This window comes from Podarcis raffonei, chromosome 2, assembly GCF_027172205.1.
Source record: "Podarcis raffonei isolate rPodRaf1 chromosome 2, rPodRaf1.pri, whole genome shotgun sequence".
NCBI classification, from domain to species: Eukaryota; Metazoa; Chordata; class Lepidosauria; order Squamata; family Lacertidae; genus Podarcis; species Podarcis raffonei.
The window spans coordinates 66765675-66783118 of NC_070603.1; the positions used below are offsets into that span (position 1 = coordinate 66765675).

The window sequence follows — 17444 nt, forward strand, 5'->3', positions numbered from 1 at the left end:
TAAAGAACTGTGTGTCAGAAAATAAAAGTGCCCCTATGTGCTTTAGCAGAAGGCATTAGATGCTAATTGTGCAGTGTCTCTGAGAGAAAGATAAATCCTGTATGTTAGCTCCTTTTTTAAGCCTTTAATGGAATGAGTTATGGAAACCTAAGTGGGCAGTATTCTAAGTGCTTGAAAAAATTCTCTGCTAGCAGACTAATACAACAGTGGCTCTTCCATCAGACAGATTTAGTTTTCTGCAAACCACAAGAACGAAAGGTCTCTGAATCTGTGAACTAAATGTCTGAAAAAGGGGCAGCAGTTAAGTGTTTTTAAAATGTACTCTGGCTCCTCTGTGGGTGAGGAGAGCTCCTTTGCTTCTCTAATGTTATTTCTTAAAGAGTATAATCTCATTTTATGCAAAATGGTAATAAACACTGGAGCCCACCCTTTCATATTACAGGGAGTAGTGGTGTCTAAAAGTCTGCTGGCCTTTCCAGAAAGGCTCAGACAAGGTGAGCTGGTTGAACGGCTTAAGTGGTTGTAGTGGTTATTGGATCATGTGATTTTAAAAATAAAAAAGAAACCACATTGTAGAAATAAGTAATACCAACTGTCATTAGAGCCAAAAACATGCTTTCTCATTGAAAAGGAAAGTTTATGAGAGATTTCAGCTGGCATCTACTAATGGATATCTCTCCATATTGTAAGCCATTTTTAAATGGGCCATGTTGGAACTAAATATTAAGCTGGAGCTAATTTAAGTTGAGGCTGAATATGTTCCTAGTTCTTTCTTTGATTCAGAGATGCTGAATTAATAACTGGGATATGAACCACCAAACTCTAAATGCCTTTGAAGAGTCATAGGAACACACACACAGCCTCAAACTAAATTTGGTTGCAGTGTTTTTAAGTTGGCCACACCCAGGAATGTCTTTGCTTCGTACTAGAACTGCACCTATAAATAATGGTCTGCACCCCCAAAGCCTTGATCCACTGCAGATGCTGACTGTGTCTTATGAGGTGTCATGACATCACACTAACAAAGTTCCCATGCAAACCATCCCAGAGATGTTGCTGCTTTACACTCAATATGCATATATCTACAAGAAGGGAACTAGGTTATACAACCCGAACTAAGCAGGGCAGACTGAATTATGAAGTGCACCTGATGCAAAGCATTCTCGGACACAGGTGTGTGAGTTAGGGTTGGCCAGGGTTTATTTGGAAGAGCAAATTCCAGTTCCTTATCTGTATGGAGAAAATGTAATTCCTGGGATGTGGGTTGTATCAAAATAGTTTTTATTATTATTATTATTATTATTATTAAATTTTTTACAAATTTCTCTTTTACAAATTATTCAAACATAACCATATTCACCAATTTACAAATTTTTGACTTCCACCAGCTCCTCCCACAATCCTCATGTTTTCTATTTATTATGCATTTCCTTTATAATATATTGCCAGTTAATAATATCCTTTCATCTCATTTTCTTTTACAATACCCTTTCTCATCACAAAGCCTCTTTAAAACCGACTAGCATTGTCTGTTCATCACAGATATTTTCCAGATAAATCATAAACTTTCTCCAGTCCTCATTGAACTTGTGATCTTTCTGGTATCTAATTTTCCCAGTCATTTTATCGTATCAAAATAGTTTTGAGTCATATGCGCACCTCTTTATTAGGGCACAGTCTGCTGGTTCCACTAGTATATGATGTGTAATAGCCTAAGGCTTATTTTGAGGTCCTGTGACATTGAGAGCCCAGTTATTTATTCAGACTGCATCTGTACCTTTGTATCAAAGGCTAACTATCAACTGCAAATGCTTCAACCTTGTGAACTGCACACCATTATTTTCTGCTCAATTTGTAGCTCAAAATAAATTAAGCCAGTGTCATGTCATCGGTTCAGGTAGTGTCAATAAAAGATTAAATATGGGCTTTAGATTCTGAATTTGCTTCTTTCACCTGGTTCAAAAAGCAAAGTTTAGCTCGGGCTTTTTGCAGACATGGTGCCACAACAAGGTTGGCAAAGTCAGATCTTGATGTATTTGCACACAGCAATGTGCACAGCCCCACCTCATTAGGTGAGGGTATTCCTACTAAATGGTCTGCCTTGTGAGCCTTTATAGTGCTAATCTCTTGCTGAAGGGATCCTGGATTCAATGTTATTCCTCTATACTGAAACAAAGAGCAGGAGGGGACCATAGCTCAATGGTAGAACACATGTATTGCATAAAGAGGATGCAGGTTAAAATACTTAAGGATGCAAGGTAGCAGAACTGGATCTCTGCTTGAAAACTTGGAGTTGCCAGTCAGAATAGATAGTATTGGGTTGAATATAACCATAATTTTGTCTTAAGACTAAGGTAGCTTTGTATATTCATATATGACAGCACTGACCATCAGTTTGGTGATTCATGGGTAGTGCAGAAGCACCAGCCACTGGATGCAGCACTCAATCTGCACCCATAAATATGATCCAGAAAATATGTTGTATGCTGCTAGATCAGGACATTTCTCTCTCTGCCATGTGATAAAGCCCAGCTTAATCAAAAATGGATTGCTCTGCAGTAACCACATGTCAGAAACACGAGATGAAGTTGGTTTGATGAACCCAAATATCTTTGAATAATCAAGACTTCACATTTTTTTATAATGGCTTTGTCCTTTGACTTAATTCTCCAATTTGAATTATTTTGGGCAGGAGCCAGGTTGTTTGTATGAAATTTCATATACACGTTTAAGCCATAATTCTGTATTTTGAGTTTGAAAAGCAGCTCTACCCTCAATAAGAAGGTGGAAAGGGAAGGCAAATACAAAATACAACACAATATATGACTTGAAAGTTTGAGTTATTGGAATGATAGTTGGTATGAATGTTCAAATGCATGTTTGACTCTGGAATCCATTTTCAAGGAAGTGAACAAAGACTATGAAACACCACCCTTACATATTTTATTTAAACTTAGTAGAACCCTGTGTCAAAGCTTTTCTTCACAGTCATTGACATTATATATTATGCAATGATGTACCTGATATTTCTAAGAACCCAGTAATATGGTGGTGCCTTATGTCCTGTTGAGAGTTGGCAGTTCAGGGGCTGCTACAGAGAATGCCCTTTCTGAGACTGTCAGCTCCCAAAAAAACTTCTGAGAGCAGTGGAACTACAAATAGCCCCTCCTCTTTCATTCCTAAGCCCCAAGAGGGCCTGTAGGCAAGGAGGTGGTCTTTCAGATATTTGGGGCCTAATTCATTTAGGGGTCTAGGCACTACTAAACCCTGTGTGAGGCAGATCACTGTTTATTTTGCCCTGGGCCAGACCTTTAAAAATGAACGATTAACTACAGGGACCATGTGACATTTTGTCCTATGAAAAAATTATATGACCCTATGTAATCCTTTAAGCAAGCATTTTGTTTAGAGGAGCCATGAAAGTATTTGACCAAATATAGGTACATGGATTTGGGCACTCATGTTCTGCAGGTTTCGTGAGAGCACAGTACGTTTTCTAGTGAGAAGCGATGTGCCCGTCTCATTCATTTTCTCTTGTGCTCTTATTGTAGGGCAACCCTCTGTACTTCCAATCTGCTCGGAATGTTACAGTGAACATTCTCAATGAGGAGAGTAAAGTTCTTACACGTCTTGTAACAGGTAAGGTGCCTGAGGAAGGGAAGAAGAAGACAAAAAGGGCACTGTGATGGGGTATTTTGTGATCATTAGCCCATGGGATAATAATCACTAACTTATCTAGTACAGTACAAGCCATGACCCCGCCTGCCTGTCTAGAAATATAAAAATATAAGAATGTTAGAACTGAGGTGAAGAAGAAGCTGGCTGTATATTTCTAATAAGGCAGCCGAAAATTATTTTCATTTGAAAGCAGAGTCTGACACAAAAGGTCACTTGTACAAGTACAAGTTCAGGAAGAGAATAGTCATTTTGATCTTTGATTTGTAACAGGCACAAGAATGTCCCTGGACAATTTAAACTTACCCAGGACGACTGACACTTAACTGATTAATATTCACAGCAGGGATACACTCTTGTCTTTTAAAGGTTTCCGAAACCCCTTTTTAAAAGTAAATCGCTTGTGCTGATAAGTACCATTTATGTTCATGAAATGGTATGCTTCATGTTTAACAGGGAAACTGATGCTTCTAAAAAATTAAAAAACCCCAGCAGACATGTTGCTTTTGAGTGCATGTGTGCCTTTGCAGCAAGAGGGATTGCTCGGAAAGAAAGGAGTGTGGCAAGGGAGAGAAGCTGTTCCATGAGACGGCATCGGCAATCCATAAACATTTTGTTGTGTGTGAAATTAGATTGCCTGCTTTGCTTATATAACACCTGGCCTCAAGTGAGAGTGCTAAATAATTAAATAAACAGTTTCAGCCGGCAATTATTTTTAGTTGCATGTGTGAAAATTGCCTTGAGGAGAGGAAATAAATTCACCCCAGAATTCAATCCCAGATTATCACGTTCAAGAAGAAAAAGGGGAAGCGGGAGGGGAGCTTGTTGGGCTGGTTGATCATTTGCCATGTACAGGCAGAAAATGCAGAGCACTCGAGTGACTCTGTTGCAGGATAATAGAATTTAGCTTCAGTGCAATTGCAAAGATAGTGCAGTTTGTGTGTTATGTGGAATAATTGTGCAGTTTGCCAGGCTTGAAACTACTGGACTGGGAAAATGGTCCCAGGAGATGCAACTCTTGCCTTTGAATCTAATTAGTCTAAGACTTTGTTGCCCTGTCATACTGAAAGAAGAATGACAGGTGTAACATGATTATTTGGGAAATGCAAATTACATTCCTTGTTATAAAAGTAAATAAGTCTGAGATATAGAGAGCGCGAAGATAATGCAAGTATTTTAGCCACTTGCATTTACTGAAAACTTATGCAGTTATAAATAACCACACATTTCTTTCTTTCTCTCTCTATGGAAATGTCATACATTTCCATAGCAGTGTGTTAGTAGCAGAGGTTGGGAAACTAGAACTGTGGTTATTTTTATTTTTTTTAGTAAAACAGTGAATCTTTTACTTCTTGTTCCACTCTCAGAACCATAGTGGTAAAATGTCCAGATCAGGGGGTTGGAGATGAAGATGCAGTGCAGGAGATTTTTTTTTGGGGGGGGGGTGTCAATAAATGTTTGAAAAATCTGAAAGGCCCAGTAGCTTTGTGATGCATAAGAGAACAAAATTCTACTATAGATGTTTCAATTTCATAGATAAACCTCTTTGTAGAATATACCATATTTTTCCCTCTATAGGATGCTCCGGACCATAGGAGGGGGAGAACGGGGGGGGGGGGAATTCTTCCCCTCTCTGCTCAGCGCCCCTTCAGCGAAGCGGCAGGAGAAACGGAGCCCCTTCCATTTCTCCTCCCTCTTCGCTGAAGGGGCGTTGCGCAGCTCTCCCTCTCTGCTGAAGCCAGGAAAGTCTTGCTCTCCCGGCTTCAGCAAAAGGAACCCGAAGCCTTTGGAGCACAGCACGAGGTCCCGCTGGACTCCAAAGGCTTCAGGCGGCTATCCCTGAAGCCTGGAGACTGAGAGGGGTCGGTGCGCACCAAACCCTCTCGCTCTCCAGGCTTCAGCGAAAGCAACGCGAAGCCTCCGGAGCGCGGAAGGAGCGCTCCCTCTGCGCTTCAGAGGCTTCGCGTTGCTATCGCTGAAGCCAAGGAGCCTGTATTCGCTCCATAGGACACACACACATTTCCCCTTAATTTTTGGAGGGGAAAAAGTGTGTCCTATAGAGCGAAAAATACGGTAGGTGGAAGCAAAATATATTTGAGTTCTTTAAAACAGAAACTAAATTTTCCCAGGCTTGAAAGCCAGGAGAGTGATCTTTGGAAGGGGGGGGGGATATTATGCGCATGCAGTACTTTCCATGCACATTATTCTATAATCTTGCGCAGGTGTGTGTGGCCTGGCTGGTGTATATGTCATCCAGTCCTTCTGCCTGGTTTGGAGCTTAATCTTGTGTTTCGTGTCATTTCCCTATTTTGTTGTGTGTTAGCCTGTTTATCAGTAAACAGCTGGGCCTGTTTTATAGTAAATAAATAAATAAGAATGTAACAGTTCCCATTTTAGGTGACATAAAGAGAAACACTAGGTCAGGGTGGCACTGTGGTCTAAACCACTGAGTCTCTTGGGCTTGCCGATCAGAAGGTTGGCAGTTTGAATCCCTGCAACGGGGTGAGCTCCTGTTGCTCTGTCCCAGCTCCTGCCAACCTAGTAGTTCGAAAGCATGCCAGTGCAAGTAGATAAATAGGTACTGCTGTGGTGGGAAGGTAAACAGCACTTCCATGCGCTCTGGCTTCCATCACAGTGTTCCATTGCGCCAGAAGCGGTTTAGTCATGCTGGCCTGTAAAGCTGTCTGTGGACAAATGCTGACTCCCTCAGCCTGAAAGCGAGATGAGCGCTGCACCCCACAGTCACCTTTGACTGGACTTAACCGTCCGGGGTCCTTTACCTTTACCTTACCATTTTTAACAGCACTCAATTTCTCTGAGTTCTCTCAGGAAACTGGACAAATGAAAACTGCTCAGTATTAGAAAGAACCCAGTTTCTTTTGGAGGCCAGTGTGTGGCAGACTGACAACATCTCTAGAACAATGTGTACATTGGCTGCTAGCATATCTCAAAGGATACCCAATTAAAACATTTGCCACTATGTAGAAAGGGACAATTTAGAATTCGGGGTGTGTGCCATTGGCTTATGCACAGCTCCTTATATGGGACCAGCAGATAGATATTGGGGGTGATGGGAATGGTTATTGAACCCTGAGGGTGCTCTGCATATCATCTACTGTATGGGCAATCTTTTAATATGCAAATTAAAAGGCTACATTTAACCAAAACCAAAATGGCCTTTGGTTGTCATCTCTTGCTGCCTGTGAGAAATGATGCTGGTCAGAAACAGGCCATAATCCTATGACATTTGCTTCAAGAAATAAATGCTGATAATAATACTGTACCACATATCTTGTGAATTGCTTAATTGTTTCCTGCCCTTAACCTTTGCTTTAGATTATGAGAGCTTTGCACCCAGATTGTGCTCTTTAGCACTTTGCAAGTGACCCAGTGCAACTTTGCTGCTATTGCAGATAATTACAGAAATTGTTATCTCAGTGAGATGTGCATCTGTGTGGATTGTTTTGAAGTGGTTGTTTTCAAAGATGATGCTTCTGGCCAACCCATGGAAGAGACATCTGTTTGTGCTGCTTAGCTACACATTTGCGCAAATATTGCCATGAGGGTTGCTAACATTTGTTAAAATTTGAAGTGGAGAAGCCACTGACGGAATATCCCAAAGAAAATTTGGAAAATTAAGTGGTACATATCAAGAAAAATGGGATTGTCTCATTCCTTCCACTGATCCTTTCACACACATTCGTTTTCACAGGGTCATTTCAAGCATCATGCCTTTCATATGGAGAGTATTAGAACAGATTTTGCATCACAGCGACTACACAGTGTCCTAACAATCGAAACACCCCTAGCTGGTTTTATACTTCATGTCTATTAGTAGCATTTTTACTGCTGGTCTTGAAGGTTTTAACAAAATGCTGTCCAATCTTTGTGGGTGTATGTGTGTAGATATCAGGCTTCCTCAACCTCGGCCCTCCAGATGTTTTGAGACTACAGTTCCCATCATCCCTGACCACTGGTCCTGCTAGCTAGGGATCATGGGAGTTGTAGGCCAAAAACATCTGGAGGGCCGAGGTTGAGGAAGCCTGGTATATATGTATACTATTTTAGCAACATTGCCAGAACATCACACGATCTAGAACTCGCCCGTCAGTAAACTTGTTCACATGTAACATTAAGCTGCAGAGATTGCAGCCTCTGGACTTCTTCCCTGGGCCTCCTGTTGCTGAGAGCTTGGTGTGACCTAGCATGTCATCTGAACCCAAGTTCATGGTTTGTCTCCTCCAGACAAACCACAAGTCCTGAACTCAAGAGCAAACATTGGGTTTGGGCTCATTGTCTAATAATTGATTTATATATTCTGGGTCAGGAAATAATGTTTCTCTCCCTTATATTGTTTTGTAGATTGTTTTGTAGTTTGGCTTTAGCATCTATCTGTTTTGCTTAAACAAGCTTGTATTAATTTACTAAATTACTCTTTGAACTGGGCAGGCGTCTTTGGCAGAGAGTACCCTCTTCATCCTGTCTTTTTCTGCTTATGAGAGTCTGCTATACACCAGTGTGTGTGTGTATACATGTATAATATATATATATAATATCGATAGCAATGAAATGTTCATGTATGTATGGTGTGAGAATGGTCAACTTCAGACAATGTTAGAAAATGTTAGGAGGAGGTGGAGGAGTATAGTATGAGTATATTAACTCATAGAAATGATTCATGGAAGGATATATTAGAACTGTTTAGAGATTGGGTTCCTTTTTAAATGTATGTATGGAAAATAAGTCTTTGTATGGAAGGCTAATAAGATTGCTGTTGCAGAGCTCCTAACAGGCCATAAAATCCTTTCCTTCTTTCTTCATTATATGCAGGCCATGGCAGCAGCACTTCTGTGATCGAACCTCATAATTCTCTCCCCAGAATCTTATGTAGACGATTCCAAAACATTCTCTCTCCTGTCCCGCCTCCAACTTACATATTTATTAGTTGTCCCCACCCCCCACCTCCCACCCTCAGCTCAGATGGTCTTTCAGAGGAAATTTCTCTTTGGACTGCCCAGCCTACAAGCCAGAGCCCACATTCTCTTTGTGTCCATCACACACATAATCATTAATCAATTTACTAAATCTAGTACCATTTTATTTAAGTATCTTGTTCCTTGAGACTAGGAACTGCTCCTGTGAGTTTAGCAGCAGCCTGAAAATACAAAAATTAAGCTGTTGAATGCTGCATTCCTATGCTCTCAGGGGTAAAATCTGTGGATTGCAGCAGGATTTGCCTCTTAAGTGCACATGAAGAAGCTCAGACTGGACATTCTGTCCATGCCATGCCTTGACCTGCTTAATTCCTGCATGTCAGACTGCAGAGGTGTGAGTAATATAGTAGAAAAAATGGGAGAAAGTTAACTCTTCTTAACTCTACCCCTGGCTCCACCTGCTGTTTGCCATCCTACCAGATATTCCAACCAGATATTATTAATAGGAATCATACTCTGTACCATAGCTACAAATTTCTTACCACATCATGCCATCCTTGTTCAGCTAACCCTTTCAATGGAAAACTCTTTCCCATCCTTCCTATCCAATACATTACCAAAAAAGCAAGCAAGAAAAATGTCATAAATTCTAATATATATGTAAATATGCTGTGCTTCTTTTATGTAATACAATTCCATGGCATAATTTGTTCTGATGGTGGAAAATTTTGAACCTTTAGTCTAGAATATCTTTCTTTATCAGAATGGCCAGTTCAATATGAGTTAGTTCCTATAAATCAGAATTCATTAAGTCGCAAGAAAATAATGCTTTTTTTTCAATGAGTAGGTCTTACATTTGCTTAAATGTTTTATATATATTTTAAAGTAAATGCTGAAGAGAGAAGAAACACTTATTAGTCTTTCTAGCAACATGATAAATGCACAACCATTAGCATAACCACCTTCATGCTTTTCTATTTAATTGTCAGATTCATAATCCAGGATATGTTAATGTATCATTTCCAGCATAATATCAGATCAAAGAGATCACTAAGCTTTTTTTCTTCTCTTTAGGGCCGAAAGCAGTGGAAGCATACAGCCAAAAATTTCAAGTGCTAACCACCTCGGGGAAATTGTTGTTTTCTGCAGATGACAATGAAGTGGTGGTTGGAGCAGAGAGACTTAAAGTTTTAGGTAAACAATATTCAACAAATATTTCATCACTATATATAAATATATTTGTTCTTTTGAAAATCTTGTCAATGTTTGATCTCATTCATGGTACTTGTGGAAAACCTGCTGTTAGCTTCAGGGAGAACTGGTCAAGTGCTTTTCATTGTTCATGGGATTTTTCAGTGTTATTAGCTTATGCCCTTCAAAACCGGATCAAATTCCCAGAGGACTGGAGAGGCAACACCACATTTCAGCATCATTATTTGTTGCATTATTAGATATGGCAGCAGAGGACTTTGGCATATGAAGACCTAAAAAAATAAAATCTGCTGCTTATCCTTATGGGAGTAAGGAATACATATGGATTAAATGGTTAAATACACTTTTAAACTGTTTGCACCCAATAAAAGGGCACTAGCATTCTCTGTTTTCACTGCATTACTTTCCCTCAAGAATTGCGCAGCTGCCCTAAAAATTAGCTTGCCTTCCAACATTACCTTTATTGTGGCAACAGGGGGTACTGCAGTGTTGCTGCTTCCCTTGCTTATCTGCAACAACAGAAGTCTGAGGTCCCAGGGTAAGAGCTGAGAGTTGATTATTCTCCTATCAGAAGTTCTCCAGTTCCCAGAAAGGGCAGTGTATCCATGGTCTCTTCCCTTATGACTTGGGAAGCCTGGATAGCTCAGTTGATTAGATTGTGGTGCTGATGATGCCAGGGTTGCAGGTTCGATCCCTCTCTGTGTGGGACAGCGGCATATTCTTGCATTGCAGGAGGTTTCACTAGATGGTCCTCTGGGTCTCTTCCAACTCTATGATTCTATGACTTTGGACTTGTCGTGTTACCAGAGAGCTCTCATATTGAAATAAGCCCTTTTGGTGATGAGTCAAAATCATGCCTAGCTTACATGGAAAGATTATCTTTCCTACATTAAGTCCATTTGCCAATGTTCTTTGCTGGCATTTGTGAAATGAGATTAGTTTGTGCATTTTTTAAATCAATATGTAAAGGCATAGCCGAGGTTTTTAAACCATTTAAATGTATATTTCCCACTAAAACGTTTTGCACTCCATTCATGGAGGAGAGAGCTGGCAATGGCTACTAGCCGTAAAGGCTGTGTTCTGCCTTCACAGTTGGAGGCAGCCATGCTTCTGAATACCAGTTGCTAGAAACCACTGGAGGGGAAAGTGCTCTTGTGCTCGAATCTTGCTTGCTGGTTTCCCACGGGCAACTGTGTTCGGCCACTGTGGGAACAGGATGGGCCACTGGCCTGATCCAGCAGGCTCTTTTTATGTTGCTTTGTAAACCTGAAGCTACAGTCTTCTCCCTTGCTTTTAAATTGATGGCATTTGTATATGCTGAGTTTTAAGCCTGTTAAAAGTGGGTAAATGACTCTCATAAAATGCACCCTTGGGGAGAGTGTGTGGAAGAGCAGTAAACTAGCAAGCTTCATGTCTTCTAAACCTTTTCCCTCGCTGCTTTAAATCCTGAGCTGCTGGTGCAAATACGTTGGTGTGATCTGTTCTTGTTTAACATTCCATCAGTTGGTTCTCACTCATAGCATAAAATTAGTTGTAAAGGAGTGAATGGTTATTTTCAGTACCTTTTCCTGAGTTTTTGGTGGTGGTGGTGTATATTTCAAGTTCCCTTAGACAAATGTGTATTTTGTAGCTTCAGGATTACAGTAATCCACAAGTTGCAGGTTCCTTGCAGTCTATGCAGATCACATATATTTGTCTTTTGTTTAGTTAAATTGTTCTGGTGGAGACAGCGATGTTTTCAAAACACAACAGTGTTATTTTATGCCTCCCTTTGGTCTCTGAAACATAAAAAGAAGGGGGCATTTCCACAGTTCTAGTGCCATTTTATTTATGTTTGCAGCAGAATGTCTCTCAATATGTTATCTATCCTAAGCAGAGATATCAAGGGAGGGGGAGAAAGACAAAGTTATCAGAGTTATACTTTATGTAGAGAGTTTTTAATAACCTTGAGAGGAAACTTTTATAGACTGTCTGGTTTCTCTTCCACACCCTGCTGATTGTATCTCTTAACATGAGGATGTGCCATAATTCATGGATTTTGTCTTGTTTGGAGCATAATTCCATTCTTTCCCCATATGGGGGTGGGAGTGGGATGCATTTGCAACATTCTCTTCCCCTGCAAGAAGAAGAGAGATGGACTCCCCTGCAGGGGTAACATGGGGCTATTTAGGCCAGCTTACTGAGACACCCAATCTCCCACCCCTTTTGCACTGGGAGCTCTGCTAGTTGCCTTCATTGAGGGAACTGAATAGGAATTGGGGGAGGGGGTTTACACTAATTGGCCCATGTCACAGCTTTTTCACCTACTTCACACTGTTTGGTGTTGTCTACATGACTGGAGTGCTTTGTTAGAATTTGGCTAATTGGGTGAGTGGATTTTGGAAAATATCTGACTAATATCTGCACCAGAGTGTTTGGGGTTGTCGGACACATCAGGGTGAACACTGGCCAATGGGGCCATGGCACGCATGTCAGGTTCCTATACCCAAGAAGCACGCAGTGAGGGCCTTGCTACGTGATCACAATGTGTGCGGCTGGCAGCTGGCTCAAGAGATGGGAGAGTTGAAATCCTCCCATCTATCCACCACACAGCCCAGATCTCATTGGCATCGGTTAATTTTGTTGACTTATTCTGATCGTCAGATTCTATAATAGCTATATTTAATAAAATATAACCTGTTACGCATCTTTCTTATCTTGAGTCCTCTTGGGTGTGTTTGCAATCCAGCTAGTTATTGTGGGTGGTGGACTCTACTAATTGCTTTTGGCAAAGTCCTGGTGCTGCTGATGTCTGTCTTCTGACACTTCTCTTTGCTATGTAAGCAATATTGACTTGTTCTTTTCTGGCCTTACCCGTCCTTGTTATACCAAGAGAAGTATAAGACTGCAATCTGGCATGAAAGTCCTCTTGGAGAGGTTAGAGCAGCAGTTATTGGACACGTGGTCCGCTTTTAATCTTGTTAATGATAATTACTTCCTTTCCTTTGTACTCTGTTCAAAGCTTGATCTGAAAGTTTGTTCTCTGAAGCAGTGCTGGAGCCTTAAAGTGACAAAAGTAATAAGGCTGGCTCTTTTTCCTTTGAATTCTTAAAGACTTTTCCAGGACTAGCAGCAAGACGTTGGGGAGGAGGGAAAAACAACACACTGTTTAGAAGATCTAAAAATTAGAACTTTAGAAACAGAATGCAGTAAGGAATATTTTGCATTTCAAGCTACCATCTGTGCTGAACAAAACAACAACAAACAAATTCCGTGTTTTCACAGAAGAATGTAGTTAAGAGAAGCATTTAGGGTATAATCCACATTTCAGTAATGTTAATGGGAAGGTAAAAGGTAAAGGGACCCCTGACTGTTAGGTCCAGTCGCGGACAACTCTGGAGTTGCTGCGCTCATCTTGCTTTACTGGCCGAGGGAGAACCAGAGCAGCGCACGGAAACGCTGTTTACCTTCCCGCCTGAGTGTTACCTATTTATTTACTTGCACTGTGTGCTTTCAAACTGCTAGGTTGGCAGGAGCAGGGACCGAGCAACAGGAGCTCACCCCGTTGCGGGGATTCAAACCGCCGACCTTCTGATTGGCAAGCCAATCAGTGGTTTAACCCACAGCGCCACCCGCATCCCTTTAATGGGAAGGTAGCCATACATTTTAATGATGCTTTATGTGTCTTTTCACCCATATGTGTTCAAATGCACCGATACGTAGGTTGGATTGCAGCCGCCAGGATCTGAAAATGCTTGCCAACTTTTTCTAGTCCAAGCATTAACACTGTTGTGCATTTTTAAACAAAAACTAATAAACCAAGGCAGTTGGTTTTTTTAAAAAATAAAAATAAATCTAGCACATATATTTTTAAAAATACTTTTAGGGAGTAATCCTAACTCCCATCTGGCAGTGGTGGGGCTGGACAGAGTGGCAAAGCCTTTGCCCAGCTACTTGTGCCAATCAGGGTAGAAAGTGGAGAGACGTGGTTTCAAACAAAATTGTTTGTTCAATAAAACTGAATATATTTTTGTTGTTGTTAATAATAATAATAGTAATAATAATATTCTGCCCATCTGACTGGGTTGTTCCAGCCAGTCTGGGCAGCTCCCAACAAAAAATAGTAATACAACATCAAACACTAAAAACTGCTGGATCAGACCAAAGGCCATTCTAGTCTCGTGGTGCAAAGCAGATGCCTATGGGAAGCCCACAAACAGGACACGAGTGCAACAGCACCCTTCCCACTTGTATTTCCCATCCACTAGTATTCAGAGGCATAGCTCCTCTGATATTGGAGGTAGTACATAGCCATCATTGCTACTAGCCATCCATAACCTTCTCCTCTCTGACTTGTCTGATTCCCTCATACAGCCCACCCAAGTTGGCGACCATCACTATACCTTGCGGTAGCTCACTCTCCTTCCTTTTCTGAATCTTCTCCTTCCTTCCTGAATCTTCCAACCTTCCTGAATCTTCTTTAACAGGTGGCCCCAAGTTCTAGTGTTAAGAGAGAGGGAGAAAAACTAATCTCTATCCATTTTCTCCACATCTTGAATGACCATATGCACCAGTATTATGTTTCTCTGTACTGGGAACCAAATGCAGATCATGGTCATGGAAAAAAACAAAACGAAACAGGAGACCAGAGCTCTCTGTTGCAGTTTGCCATAGTCTCTCACTTACCTTTCTCTAGCGCCACTATTAAGTGTCTGAAAGTCCAGGTGTTATATATCACTTTCCTTTTCTCTTGGCAACCCCTAAGTAGCAGGAGAAACAGAATTCTAATTTATAAGTAAGGGTGAGATTTTTTTTTCTATTTCAAGTTCCCATTGATTCCCAGATAGACTTGGAAGTTCAGTCTCTGTGTTCAACATGTTTTCCCAAACAATAAATCTCTTGTCTCGGGATTCTTTCATTGGTCCAAAGCAAGACGGGGGAGGGGGGGATGCAAGAATCCTTTACTGCTGGTATGCATGACCCATGATATTGAAAAGTATGAGTATACTTATTTTACTATATGCACCATGTGTTTCCATGCAGAAAGCATTGGTCTGGCATCAATGTTTCCTGCGACTATCATCAGTCGCCCAACAGCTACTCCACAGCTGAATTTTGTGAAACACAGTGAATTTTGCTTCAATGTAGGGTTGATGAACAGTTCAGAATCTACTTCAGAATTTCGGAGCAGATGTGTGTATTATTTCTAAACTTGCTTATAAAATAGAACACAGTTTTTTGAATGGCCACTGCAGATTTGGGTGCTGCAGCTTACATTAATAAATAGTTTTGTAGATTATGCCGTCATCTGTTTATCCTTTTTATTTCCATGGAAATGAAACAAATGCAGTTTGCCTTCAAAAAAACATTGTATCTAAGAGATGCTTTAATAAAAGCATTGAAAAATAGCTTTGATATACATTAATTACCAATTTCATTTAATAACACATTGAACATTATAGCAGTTATAAACAAAGGATAATCATAAAGCATTATTCTAGCTACTAATTAGCTCTATTTATTCTCCAGATTAGTTTTTAAATATGCCCTCTAGATGCCACTTGATACTAATTACCACAGTTACATTATTATCACTATACAAAAGCATTTTAATTAAATGTAAAGTAATTTAAATTAGCATGAGCTTCTTCAGAAATTAAACTGTGGTTAAATGCTTTATTTAGCCTTTTAAGATGACTGCAGCTGACATACCACAATCACTGCTCCCAAACGTCATGGCATCTTTTGGGAGACCATTGCTAGGAGGGAGAGAGAAGAGAGAAGAGAGATACACGTGCTCAGATATAAGCACATGACTGCAATGTAATTTGTCTTATTTAGAGCAAAGGATCCCATTGCTAAAGGGGCAAGCAACTTTTTAGAATGAATTATAAACTTGTCTTTGCAAGTTTGCATCAAAAATGACCAGGAAAGCTCTTTGTATAACATGTCTTTAGATTCTGAGTATTATTTAGAACTTGAGAATGTGGTGCAATGTATATATTTAAGAAATTTATATGCCACCCTTTGTCAAAATGAAACAGGGCAGTATACAGCATACAGTGGTACCTCGGGTTAAGTACTTAATTCGTTCCGGAGGTCCGTTCTTAACCTGAAACTGTTCTTAACCTAAAGCACCACTTTAGCTAATGGGGCCTCCCGCTGCCGCCGTGCCACTGGAGCACGATTTCTGTTCTCATCCTGAAGCAAAGTTCTTAACCTGAAACACTATTTCTGGGTTAGCAGAGTCTGTAACCTGAAGCGTATGTAACCTGAAGTGTATGTAACCCGAGGTACCACTGTAGTAATGTAAACAACATATGTAATGTAAATACATAACATAATATCAATACATTAAAAAAGATATATAAATACAACTAGATAAAGCTACTAGTGCTTAATCCTATTTTCTATGGTTATTGGATTGTGATTTCCTGCTACTAAGAAGCAAAAGCAGGATGCTAATATCTTCAAATAAATATATAGGGGACTATGCAATTGAACCTTCCCTCCATGTGCCCTGCACCCTCCACAAATCATAGAATTGTAGAGTTGGAAGGGACCCGGAGAGGCATCTAGTGCAACCCCCTGCTTTGCCTGAATCTCAACTACAGCATCTAAGACAGCTGGCCATCCAACCTCCGCCAGCATGACTAAGCCGCTTCCGGCAAAACCAGAGCAGCGCATGGAAACGCTGTTTACCTTCCCTCCGGAGCGGTACCTATTTATCTACTTGCACTTCAACGTGCTTTTGAACTGCTAGGTTGGCAGGAGCAGGGACCGAGCAACGGGAGCTCACCCTGTCACAGCGCCACCTGCGTCCCCTTGCAGATTGGATGAGCGGCCCTCAATTCCTTCATCCAAGTAATTTGTAAATACATTGAACAATGATGGGCCCTGGACAGAATCCTGCAACAGTCCACTTGTCAAACTTTATGCTGCCAAGACGCAAGTTCCAGGAAATGTTCCTCTAGTACAGCCTTTCTTAACCTGTGGGTCCCCAGATGTTGTTGAACTACAACTCCCATCACCCCTAGCTAGCAAAGCCAGAGCTCAGGGATGATGGGAGTTGTAGTCCAACAACATCTGGGGACCCACAGCTTGAGAACCGCTGCTCTAGTACATGGGTCCTCCCACCACCTCCCCTCTCCTCCTCATGCTTTTCTGGAAGTTTTCCTGACATTCCAGAGTGGATTTGTGGGAAGCACAGGGGCTGCAGCAGGGGGAGCCCTGTTGTGTTAGTGGGAGTCATCCTGTTGGTTTTGGCATTGACAAATGAATGGGATATATAAAATGGGAAAGATAGTTATGGAGGAGTGGCCAAATTTTAAGGACAGATAATAGTTAAAGGCACAACTTCAGGCAATTATCATTCACTTTTAAAGACCAAGATGGTTGAGAATGTCTTCTTTGGCGATCACTCGTAGCCGAGTAAGATTGTCTTTGATGAACACGGTCTTAACAGTGAGTCCGTAAGTGACTGTGGAGGCCAGTTCTGGATCCACACGTCCTTCCACAGTGGAGACGTAGGTTTCTGGGTGGGAGTTGATCACGGTAAGGGTTGGCCAAGCGTGCCTTCCTCTTAGCATGTTTCTCCCTTTCGTCCTGAGTTTGAGCATCTTCAAAGCCTGTGACACCTTTGGT

General features: G+C 41.0%; 1 protein-coding gene across 3 annotated transcripts in view; it reads left to right on the forward strand.

Annotated features, from left to right (window-relative positions):
• SGCD (sarcoglycan delta) overlaps positions 1-17444 on the forward strand; it is a 375983-nt gene that overhangs the window by 304165 nt on the left and 54374 nt on the right. For all 3 annotated transcript variants that reach the window (XM_053377106.1, XM_053377104.1, XM_053377105.1), the window contains 2 exons: positions 3552-3639; positions 9684-9803. In XM_053377106.1, coding sequence (XP_053233081.1) covers positions 3552-3639; positions 9684-9803 — 208 coding nt within the window. The remainder of the gene's footprint in view (positions 1-3551; positions 3640-9683; positions 9804-17444) is intronic.